General features: G+C 45.3%; 1 protein-coding gene across 14 annotated transcripts in view; it reads left to right on the plus strand.

Annotated features, from left to right (window-relative positions):
* The window catches only part of GRIN1 (glutamate ionotropic receptor NMDA type subunit 1), an 85,726-nt gene that overhangs the window by 22,248 nt on the left and 51,061 nt on the right, over positions 1-12,417 (plus strand). For all 14 annotated transcript variants that reach the window (XR_003996776.1, XR_003996779.1, XR_003996778.1 and 11 more), the window contains exon 3: positions 4,007-4,183. Coding sequence is in view for 8 of the 14 variants with exons in the window: in XM_030535685.1 (XP_030391545.1) it covers positions 4,007-4,183 (177 nt within the window). In the remaining 6 variants the exon portion in view is untranslated. The remainder of the gene's footprint in view (positions 1-4,006; positions 4,184-12,417) is intronic.

Here is a 12,417-nt window from a genome sequence, read left to right on the forward strand (position 1 = left end):
AACGTGCTGCTTGAGAATTTATTAGTCAAAATCCAGTGATTTCGACTTTTGAATTGTTACAAATGGCCTGGTGATTGATCAGTAAAAACAGGTCTGATTCAGTGATTTAAGACCATTTATTTTGTGTATTTTGATGTTGACAGTTTGTGTTTTAACAGTTTCAATGCTTTAACTTTTTGACTCTCAGTGTTACTGTCATTAAATAATTGTCTGACCACTCCCCCAATTTCCCATAACTGTGGAAATTTAAATCAATAAAAATAAAAAATCAAGCTTAAAACAAAACACTGATATCTGCCAAAATTATATTAAAAAAACCCAACTCTGCCAAGCCTAAAGATAACAGTATTCTATTGTTACCAGTTACCCTGTTAACAAGGATCTGTGCTGTGGCTCTAAAGATCCCAGTCCTGCTGATGAAGTATTCAGGTTCACCATCATGATATTTTCATTTTGTAAACATTTTTGTGTATTTTTAAAATGTGGAAAATTACATTAAAAAAAAACTATGTGAAAAGAATGGTCAGATTGCAATGCCAAGCACTCCGAAATTAGCAAATTCAGGAATGAAGATTGTCTGTGCAACCTTAAGTTGGCCCAATTTGTACGTATGGATTATGTTAGTCTTTAATGAAATGATCACATACTGTTTTTTCAATGAAATCTTTGCCTCATTCATACACACGAGGGAGCTGAATTAAGGTTGTACAGGCCGTCAGTATCAGACCTAGAGCTGGCTGGAAAATGGGGAAACAGTTTCATTAAAAAAATGAAATTCCAAATGTTTACATTTCTCAGAGTTTGAAATACACCAGTGGATATAGTGTACTTGGACTTTCAGGAAGCCTTTGATAAGGTCCCTCACCAAAGGCTCTTACACAGAGTAAGCTGTCATGGGATAAGAGTGGAGGTCCTCTCATAGGTCAGTAACTGGTTAAAAGATAGGAAACAAAGGGTAGGAATAAATGGTCAGTTTCCAGACTGGAGAGAGGTAAATAGTGGTGTCCCTCAGGGGTCTGTTCTAGGACCAGTCCTATTCAACATATTCATAAATGATCTGGAAAAAGGGTTATACAGTGAGGTGGAAAAACTTGCAGATGATACAGAATTAGTCAAGATAGTTCAGCCCAAAACAGACTGTGGATCTCACTAAATTGGATGACTGAGCAAGAAAATGGCAGATGAAATTCAGTGTTGATAAATGCAAAGTAATGCACATTGGAAAACATAATCCCAACTATGCATACAAAATGATGGGGTCTAATTTAGCTGTTGCCACTCAAGAAAGAGATCGTGGAGTCATTGTGAATAGTTCTCTGAAAACATCCACTCAATGTGTGGCAGCAGTCATAAAAGCTAACAGAGTGTTAGGAACCATTAGGAAAGGGATCAATAATAAGACAGAAAATAGCATAATACCACTGTATAAATCCATGGTATTCCCCCACCTTGAATATTGCTTGCAGTTCTGGTCTCCCCATCTCATAACAGATATATCAGAATTGGCAAAGTTACCAAGAAGAGCAACAATATGATTAAGGGTATGGAACAGCTTCTGTATGAAGGGAGATTAAAAAGATGAGGTATTTTCATCTTGGACAAGAGAGGACTAAGAAGGGATATGATAGAGATCTATAAAATCATCACTGATGTGGGGAAAGTGAATAAGAAAGTGTTATTTACTCCTTCTCATAACAAATTAATAGGTAGTGGGTGTAACACACAAAAAAGGAAGTATTTCTTCACAAAACGCACAGTCAACCCATGGAACTCGTTGCCAAGGGATGTTGTGAAGTTCAAAACTATAATGGGGTTAAAAAAAGAACTAGATAAGTTCATGGAGGATAGGTCCATCAATGGCTATTAGCCAGGATGGTCAGGGATGCAACCCCATTCTCTGGGTGTCCCTAGCCTTTGATTGCCAGAAGCTGGGAGTGGACGACAGTGGATGGATCACGTGATGATTCCCTGTTCTGTTAATTCCCTCAGAAGCACCTGGTATTGCCTACGGTCATCAGACAGGATACTGGCCTAGATGGACCTTTGGTCTGAGATGGCTATTCCTATGTTCGTAAAAAACAATAAAGGTTCCTATAAACAGGCTAAAAGCTTACCATAGATCATCCCAGAGTCTCAAGGGACCCTGGTAGGTTCAGTCCTTCCAACCCTTCCATGAGAATTGGGGCACCCTTTGGACAGGAGGTTTTGGCCATTTATTGGATCAGAACAAAGAGTCTTGGTCAGTTTGCACTCCAGCTATTTATACAAAGTCCTTTCTTTGTCAGTTGGTCTCTGGAAATCCAGTTTGAACCAGTATGCATGAGCCTCCGCAGGAAATGGTGCCTATATTGGAGGTTCCAACATGGCTGATTTGCCTTAATCCCCACCCACTGTTTGTGGTTCTTGGAGGAGTTGTGCAGTCCTGCCCCATGGAATAGGACACAATCATACAGGAACCATTCATTTAAAGCAGTGGACCCCAAAGATACTGCATGGCACCACAATATGAGTCCCATCTCCCCCTAGAAAGGTTACATACAATCCCAGCTTATCTGGGGGAAGTGTATTGACACCCTACTCCACCAGGGTGGACTTTTGATCCTCACATACCGAGTCAGGGTGTGCAGCAATTTTTCCTCCACCCATCTCAGGGTCTTATACATTTTCACAGACCATCAGGCAGTCATAGATTGTGGGAAGACATTCCCCTTTCTTCGTGGCTGGAGCTACCTTTGACATCTCCCAGGTAGCTGTCTTACACATTTCTTGGGCATTTCCCACCCTTGGGTGGGTGTCACAGATTTCCCTTCACATCAGTAGGTCTCGTCCTTCTCCTGGAGAAGAAGGCTGTCTCACCCCACTCTCTCCAGGAATTTGTCTGCATATACTCAGAAGATAACATGATTCCTCTTGGATCCTGGCAGCAGGGATCTCCCGTTCCCTGTCAGCCACCCTATTTGCATGTTGGCTCCACAGTCCCTTGCAGGTCTGGCACTAACTGAGAGGGTCTGATCACCCCTTCTGCTTTCCAAGCAAACTACTGTAGACATGTCTTGCCGCACCCTCTCAGGGGCAGATCCACTGGATTGCCAGTTGGAGCAGAAGGTGGTAGTCATTCATTGACTGGAGAGACACTGGGACTCCTAAAACAATAATTAAGCCCCATGTCATGAAATCCCATCAAATGCTCCCAAGGCGTTTAATCTGTGTTCAAGTTCCTGGTGTGACGGCCTTCGCAGTATGTACAAGAAAAACTTCCATGCAGACTCAGTAAGGGTTGGGGAGTTGGTTTAGGGTGCGTTGTTAGATATTCTGTATTCTTTGCTTTGGGAAAAGGATATTATGGCTTTAAAAGCAGAAGGGGTGAAGCAGAAAGACTTTTGGATAAATAGCCTGCATTTAAACTAACTCTGGGCCTGCTTTCTCATCCAGCAAAAGGATAGGACCTTCTTTCCAAGGTGGGGGAAGGGCAACCACTGTGGAAGGGTTGAAAGACCTTGACCTATTAAGTCCAATAAAACTGATAGGTGACACTGGTAAGCACTTATCATGTGTGTAGGTTCTTTTACTGTTTTTATGTTTTATTTGTGATGCTTTTACCTTAAAAATAAATGTGCTTGCTTAGAAGAAGCTGTCATCTGTCACAATCTACAATCAGAAAAAAGGGCTAAGCACACACTGAATGTTACTGACAATGAATAACAAGGTCCGCTCTATTTCTTATAGGCTGCACATTCAATCTTCCCAGGCACTGGACTAGCCCCAGAAAACAAGAGTGTCTGAAATCAGAGCTAGAAAACAGAGCCAAAAAAAGGGAAAATTCAGATTATAGAGGCCAATTAAAGATTTGAGACCCAAAGATCTATATTTCAGGGTCACCAGAAATTCCTGTGTTGCTAGACTTCTGATCCTTGCCCAGTACTTGTGGAACTGATTGGTCAATGAGACATATCTCTGCAAGAATGAGCTGCAAAAGTCTCTGTTTATCCTTTGTTGTTCCTTGCAGAGCATCCACCTGTCCTTCCTGCGCACTGTCCCGCCATACTCTCACCAGTCCAACGTCTGGTTTGAGATGATGCGAGTGTACAACTGGAATCACATCATACTAATAGTCAGTGATGACCATGAGGGTCGCGCTGCACAGAAGAAGCTGGAGACGCTGCTGGAAGAGAAAGAATCCAAGGTCAGTATCTAAATATTGTCATGTAATTTTGTTAAAGAACAACAACAAAGCTAGAAGTCTCAGGCTGTTGTATGTATGTAGATTTCTGTATGTAAAACACCTTTTCTTTCCATTGTAACATGGCTAACATTATGCTTAAAGCATCAACAGTGTCTGACTAGTACCTGACAGAACTTTGTACTTTATTCATTTCACTTGCTTTGCCATGGTCGAAATCTCCTACGTGTAAATCAACTACAAAATGAAGGGAAGAATAACCTGGAGCTCTGCAAATACTTCGCCCGGGCGATTCCCACCTAGGGAGAGAAGCAATCGCACAGCTTAGGAAAAGCACCTCTCCCCTTTGATGCTTCCCTAAGGTACAATGCAGACTTGGCAATGCTAATTATGAAACAGAGCCAGAAGAACAGCTTTTTAATTGGCTAATTGGCACTTGCTTTGTGGCTTAGGAGGGAAAGGGCAGCGTTATAAAGCGCCCTTTCTACACAGCTCTCAGCCCTTTGGCTGTTATCATAGGCCCTAACCCATCTTCATTGAAGCACATGCTAAACACACTTTCCTGACATGCCCCAGGCTGTAAATGAGATTGAGTTTGTGGCTTCTGTTTATGAGAGCAGCTTTATGAAGGAGGTGCACTTTCACCTATTTTCAGTGTTAAGCCAGGAGGCAAATAGCTACATCCAGTGTGGGCATGTCTGCGTCATCTGTGGATAGTGGGAGCCTGAGCCAGTAGGAGAGCTCTGTTCCTACGATTAAAACTGAGCAGGCACATACAAGACAGGAAGTCCCTTGACTGTACTCTTACTCTGAGCAGTTTGAAGGGAAATCTTTTAACTAGAAGATGCGGAGCCTCCTCCATGACTGGCCTGTGGAAGTGATAGTTCTCACCCGCACCCAGGGGCACAAGGTAACAATCTCGGGTCCATTTCAGGTAGGAAACTGTCATGGTATAATTCCCCACTCTGAACCTTAGCGTCCAAAAGATGGGGTACCAGCATGAATTCCTCTAAGCTCAATTACCAGCTTAGAACCTGTAGCACTGCCACCAACTAGGAATTCCAGTGCCTGGTACACTCTGGTCCCCACAAAACCTTGCCCGGGGACCCCCAAGATCCAGACCCTCTGGATCTTAACACAAGGAAAGTAAACCCTTTCCCTCACCATTGCCTCTCCCAGGCTTCCCCTCCCTGGGTTACCCTGAGAGAGACAGTAATTCTAACACAGAGAGAAATTAACCTTTCTCTCCCCCTTCCCTCCTTTCTCCCCACCAATTCCATGGTGAATCCAGACCCAGTCCCCTGGGGTTTCACCAGAATAAAAAAACAATTAGGTTCTTAAACAAGAAAAGCTTTTAATTAAAGAAAGAAAAAACAGTAAAAATTATCTTTGTAAATTTTTAAAAAATGGAATAGGTACAGGGTCTTTCAGCTATAGACACTGGGAATACTCTCCCAGCCTAAGTATACAAGTACAAATTAAAATCTTTTCAGCAAAATACCAATTTGAACTCCTTTCAACCAAATACACATTTGAACTCCTTCCAACCAAATACACATTTGCAAATAAAGAAAACAAACATAAGCCTAACTCGCTTTATCTATCTAGTACTCACTGTTCTGAATCTATAAGAACCTGTATCGGAGAGATTGTAGAGAAACCTGGTTGCACGTCTGGTCCCTCTGAGCCCCCCGAGTGAACAACAACCAAAACTAACAGCACAGCACAAAAACTTCCCTCCCTCAAGATTTGAAAGTATCCTGTCCTCTGATTGGTCCTCGGGTCAGGTGACAGCCAGGCTCACTGTTCTTGTTAACCCTTTCCAGGCAAAGAGATATAAAGTACTTCTGTGCTATTAACTTTTCTTATCTGTTTATGACGCGCCCCCCAAATCGCTGACAGTGTGGAACCACACTGGCAGTGATTTCTCCCTAGAACTTTAAAATAAACAGATCAATAAACACATGCATCCTTACATATGCCACTAATTATGTAAAACTACAAGATTCTTCACATTGCAAGGACAATTTTTAACCAGTTGATGTTAGGGAACTTTCACGGGAGAGTGCATCAACTTCTGGATCTGTTGCCGCTGCAGACGTTTCCGGGTTGTGGAGAGGGTTACCTCTCCCATGCCACCGTTACTTTTCCCTTTGTCGTAGACACCGTCAGGCCACTCAGTATCATCTCCTCCCTGGGCTGTGAACTGACAAACCTGTAAGTCTCTGTAATAAAAGGGCTTGAGAGAATTAACGTGGTACACTTGGGGCTTTAGGAAGGAATTGGGAAATGCTATGAGGTAGTTAACAGCTCCCAGGCGCTCTTGGACCGTGAATGGCCCTTCCCATGATGCTTCCATTTTATGGGCCTGTTGCGCCTTTAAGACCATAACCTGGTCTCCTGCCTTGAAGGAACGCTCTCTGGTATGTCTATCATACCAGGCCTTTTGCTCTTCCTGAGCATCCTTTAGGTTCTCTTTAGCAAGGGCTAAAGAGTGTCGGAGGGTGCTTTGTAGGTTGCTTGCAAAGTCCAGAATATTAGTCCCTGGAGAAGGCGTAAACCCCTCCCATTGCTGCTTCACCAACTGCAATGGCCCATTAACCTCATGGCCATACACAAGCTCAAACGGCGAGAACCGTAAACTGGGATGTGGTACAGCCCTGTAAGCAAAGAGCAACTGCTGCAACACTAGATCCCAGTCACTGGAGTGTTCATTCACGAATTTACGTATCATGGCCCCCAAAGTTCCATTAAACCTTTCCACCAGGCCATTGGTTTGATGGTGGTACGGGGTGGCAACTAAGTGATTCACCCCATGAGTTTCCCACAGTTCTTTCATGGTCCCTGCCAGGAAATTAGTTCCTGAATTCGTAAGGATATCGGAGGGCCAACCTACCCTGGCAAAAATGTCTGTTAGGGCCTGGCACACAGTTTTAGCCCTAGTGTTGCCTAGAGCTACTGCTTCTGGTCATCAGGTAGCAAAGTCTACGAAAGCCAATATGTACTGCTTTCCTCTGGGTGTCTTTTTTGAGAAAGGACCCAGAATATCCACAGCTACTTGCTGAAATGGGATCTCTATTATGGGGAGTGGCTGGAGAGGGGCCTTGGCATGGTCTTCGGGCTTTCCCACTTTTTGGTGCACCTCACAAGACCGGACATACTTGGCAACATCCTTGCCAATCCCCTCCCAGTGGAAGGACTTCCCCAACCTGTCTTTGGTTCTGTTCACCCCAGCATGGCCACTGGGATGATCATGGGCCAAGTTTAAGAGCTTCCCCTGGTACTTAGTTGGAACTACAAACTGTTTTTGTGGATGTCAGTCTTCCTGGTGTCCACCAGAAAGAGTCTCCTTATATAAAAGCCCTTGTTCTATAACAAACCGGGATTGGTTAGAAGAGCTGAGAGGCGGTGGGGTGCTCCGTGCCACCGCCCAAGCTTTCTGAAGGCTGTCATCTGCTTCCTGCTCAGTCTGGAACTGTTTCCTGGAGGTTGGAGACACCAGTTCCTCCTCAGACTGTGGACTTCGGCTTGGTCCTTCGGGAAGCGATGTAGGTGATGGGATTGTTTTCGTGGCTGGTGAACAGCTCTCCGCTGGTGCACCAGATGGTATTTCAGGCTCTGGCTGAGCCTCGTGGGTCTGGTTGTTTGCTGCTTCTGCCAGTTCAGGCTCGCTGGCGCCCTCTGGCGTTGGGATTGAAGATGTGTTTGCAAGTGCTGGCATCAGTTCTGGAAATAGTTCTGGTGCTGGTTGCGTTTCCAGGTCCGGGCCTGGGACTGGAAGTACTGTGGCTGTTGCAGTCGTTGGCAGGGAATCCAGGTCCACTACCTCTGTCTGGGTCTCTGCTAACACAGACGGGGCCCCTGTGGACGGCTCAGGAACAGGAATGGGTCTGGAAGCTTGCCTGGCTTGGCTGCGTGTAACCATTCCCACCCTCTTGGCCCACTTTACCTGGTTGGCCAAGTCTTCCCCCAGTAGCATGGGGATGTGATAATTGTTATAGACTGCAAAAGTCCACATTCCTGACCAGTCTTTGTACTGGACAGGCAGTTTAGCTGTAGACAAGTTTACTGCTTGTGACATGAAGGGGTAAATTGTCACTTGGACCTTTGGGTTGATGAATTTGGGGTCCACTAAGGATTGGTGGATAGCTAAAACTTGTGCCCCCGTGTCTCTCCACGCGATAACCTTCTTTCCGCCCACTCTCAAAATTTCCCTTCACTCCGAGGGTATTTGAGAGTCATCTGGGCCTGGGAATCTTTGGAGTGATGGAGATATAATGAACTGCACTCGGTTGGGATTCTTGGGGCAGCTGGCCTTTAAATGTCCCAGTTCATTACACTTGAAGCATCTTCCATCTGACTGGTCACTGGGCCGAGGTGGGTTACTGGAGATTGGTGAGGTGAGAAAATAGGGCGTTGGCGGCTTTCCTTGGGTTGTAGGTGGGGTCCTGGGTTGCCCTTGGTGATAGGGTTTATTGTCGGTGTGCCCCCTGGGGTAGTCGCTCCCCTTGACAGTAGCTTTTTTCTTTTCTGCCACTTCCATCCATTTGGCTCCATTCTCCCCCGCCTCAGTTACCGTTTTGGGCTTCCCATCTAGGATGTACCTTTCTATTTCTTCAGGAACACCCTCTAAGAACTGTTCCAATTGTATTAGGAGGTGCATGTCATCCAGAGATTTAACATTGGCTCCTGATATCCAGGCATTATAACTCCTTGCAATGTGGTAGGCGTGTCGGGGGAATGACACATCTGGGTTCCATTTTAGGGTTCTGAACTGCCAACGGGCATGTTCAGGTGTTATCCCCATTCTGTATCTGGCCTTGGTTTGAAAAAGTTTATAATTGTTCATGTTCTCCTTATGCATTTAAGCCGCCACCTCTGCTAAGGGTCCACTGAGCAGTGGCCTCAGCTCTATCATGTACTGGTCCTCAGAGATGCTGTACCCATGGCAGGTCCTTTCAAATTTTCTAGGAAGGCCCCAGTGTCATCACCTGCCTTGTAGGTGGGAAATTTCTTGGGATGTGGAACAATAACTGGCGAAAGGTTGCTAGGATCGGCTGCGTTCTTCTGCTTAGCCTGTTCTAATTCCAGGGCCTGCCAGTGGGCCTCCCTCAGGAGTTCCAACTCTCTCCTGTGGGCAGCCTCTCTTTCTCTTTCTCTCAGCTCCATCTCTTGTAGTTTTTTTTCCATGTCTCGCCTGTGGTCTGCATCTTTGATTTGTTCCTCTGCCTCCAGTTTTGCCCGTTCCTTGGAATTCAAACTTCCGGCTTCCTTGTGCTGGGGCGCCCTCTGCTGTTTACTGCTTGAAATGCTGCTTTTCTGTTGCCTTCTTCAGGTTGCTTAGCTACAGAGTCTTTTTTTTTAACTCCTTCTACCTAGCTATTCTCGACAGAGTTAGAAAGAAAAAAAAATCATTCATTTGCAAATGTGTTTCGCTGGTGTATGGTGACTCACAACTGGAGTCCCTTTGTTTAACAAAGATCCTTGTTAAACCCTAATGTCTTTGCCTTCAGAGTACTCAGAAGGGAGAGACCAAAAAAACTTGCAGACCTTTGCTTTTAAAAACAATCTCCTCTAGCCTGCTTTACACACAGCTAGCAGGGAAAGAGAAAGAAAAAATCCTACTGCTTTTGCTTCTAAACCCAAACCTCAGTCTGCCTGCAGATAGCTAGCAGGGAAAGAAATAAAAACCTCACTCGCTTTTGGATTCTATCTTATCTATCTATCTATCTATCCCACACGCTGCCCACCATGTCATGGTATAATTCCCCACTCTGAACCTTAGCGTCCAAAAGATGGGGTACCAGCATGAATTCCTCTAGCTCAATTACCAGCTTAGAACCTGTAGCGCTGCCACCAACCAGGAATTCCAGTGCCTGGTACACTCTGGTCCCCACAAAACCTTGCCCGGGGACCCCCAAGATCCAGACCCTCTGGATCTTAACACAAGGAAAGTAAACCCGTTGCCTCTCCCAGGCTTCCCCTCCCTGGGTTACCCTGAGAGAGAGAGTAATTCTAACACAGAGAGAAATTAACCTTTCTCTCCCCCTTCCCTCCTTTCTCCCCACCAATTCCATGGTGAATCCAGACCCCGTCCCCTGGGGTTTCACCAGAATAAAAAAACAATTAGGTTCTTAAACAAGAAAAGCTTTTAATTAAAGAAAGTAAAAACAGTAAAAATTATCTTTGTACATTTTTTAAAAATGGAATAGGTACAGGGTCTTTCAGCTATAGACACTGGGAATACTCTCCCAGCCTAAGTATACAAGTACAAATTAAAATCCTTCCAGCAAAATACCAATTTGAACTCCTTTCGACCAAATACACATTTGAACTCCTTCCAACCAAATACATATTTGCAAATAAAGAAAACAAACATAAGCCTAACTCGCTTTATCTACCTAGTACTCACTATTCTGAATCTATAAGAGCCTGTATCGGAGAGATTGGAGAGAAACCTGGTTGCACGTCTGATCCCTCTGAGCCCCCAGAGTGAACAACAACCAAAACTAACAGCACAGCACAAAAACTTCCCTCCCTCAAGATTTGAAAGTATCCTGTCCTCTGATTGGTCCTCTGGTCAGGTGACAGCCAGGCTCACTGTTCTTGTTAACCCTTTCCAGGCAAAGAGATATAAAGTACTTCTGTGCTATTAACTTTTCTTATCTGTTTATGACAGAAACATCCAAGCCTCTCACACTCTGGGAGCTTCCCAGAGAAGCCCTGTAAAGTAGCTGCACTTCCTGCCTACCGGGCCGTCCCTGTGAGTGGTGCCTGTGGAGCCTGCCGTGTAGCACTGGCAACATCTGGAATTTGTTAGGCTCTAGACATAACAGCAGCTGCTGGGCTGCCCACCAGATGTAGTAGAGCAGAGCAGGAGGGATAGCTCAGTGGTTTGAGCATTGATCTGCTAAACCCAGGGTTGTGAGTTCAATCCTTGAGGGGGCCACTTTGATCTGAGGCAAAATCAGTACTTGGCTCTGCTACTGAAGGCAGGGGGCTGGATTCAATGACCTTTCAGGGTCCCTTCCAGCTCTATGAGATAGGTGTATATCTCCACATACATTAGTGGGTTAGTTGATTGGCAGACATTGCTTGTTGAGTCTGCTTAGACTCAGAGAGACCTCTGAGGTAGGAAGCACCTCATCTAGCACATGCTTCTTTCTGCAGTGGACCAGCACTGAATTAGCTACCTGTGGGCCCTCCCTGAGACAGGGGTGCATGCTCTCAGCATGGGGTATCCCCACTGATGGTTCCTCTGGCAGTTTCTTCCATGGCCCAAATGGCTCTTAAAGTCAAACATTTCCCCTGAATAGGAAGACTAAGGGTTCCTTGCTGCAGCACAAGTCTCATGGATGTTAAAGTCAGAAGGGATCATCTAGTCTGACCACTGCAGGCCACAGACCCTCACCCAACCCTGAAATAGACCCTTAACCTGCTACTGAAGTCCTCATATCATGGCTTCAAGTGACAGAGAATTCACCATTTACAACACTAATTTAAATCTGCAAGTGACCTTTGTCCATGCTGCAGAGGAAGGTGAAAATCCCCCAAGGTCTGTGCCAATCTGACCTGGGGGAAAACTCCCAACTCAAATATGATGATCAGTGAGACCCACCAGCCAGACAAAAGAATTCTATGTAGTAACTCAAAGCCCTCCCCATCTAGTGTCTCATCTCCAGCTGTTGGGGATTTTTGCTACTGGCAAAAATTGCTGCTTACTCTATACTATTCTCTCTCAGTTCCCCCACTCCCTGCTGTTTCCTGCACTGGCCTTTGGATCAGCAAAAGAACATGACACTCACGGCCATATTCTGGTCCTTTGTGTCCTCTTGGGCCCCGGGGGTACTGCCCCAGCTCTGTGTTATACTCTTTGTCAGCCTATCACTTGTGAAGCAGAGCCACTGAGAGCACGGGGTGGGAGTGGGGGTCTGTGGGGGCCTGCACTGTGTTCAAGTGAATACATGACATCCCCTGCTGCCTCAGACGCCCTCCTCTAGATGCTAGGACCAGTCTCTTGGGTGATAGGTCTCCTTCTCCTTTGCCTCTTCTTTGGCAACTGCCAGGCCATCTCATGCCCTTTTCCTTTGCTGGAAAGGTTTCCATTGATCCAACCAACTGTTGTGATATGTGGGTCACTCTAGAAGCTGGCTGATAGATTACAAGGCCAGAATGGACTCTTGTGATTATCTAGACTGACCTCCTGCATAACCGAGCTGATACATAGGGTTTCTTCA

The sequence above is a fragment of the Gopherus evgoodei genome, chromosome 16, assembly GCF_007399415.2.
Source record: "Gopherus evgoodei ecotype Sinaloan lineage chromosome 16, rGopEvg1_v1.p, whole genome shotgun sequence".
NCBI classification, from domain to species: domain Eukaryota; kingdom Metazoa; phylum Chordata; order Testudines; family Testudinidae; genus Gopherus; species Gopherus evgoodei.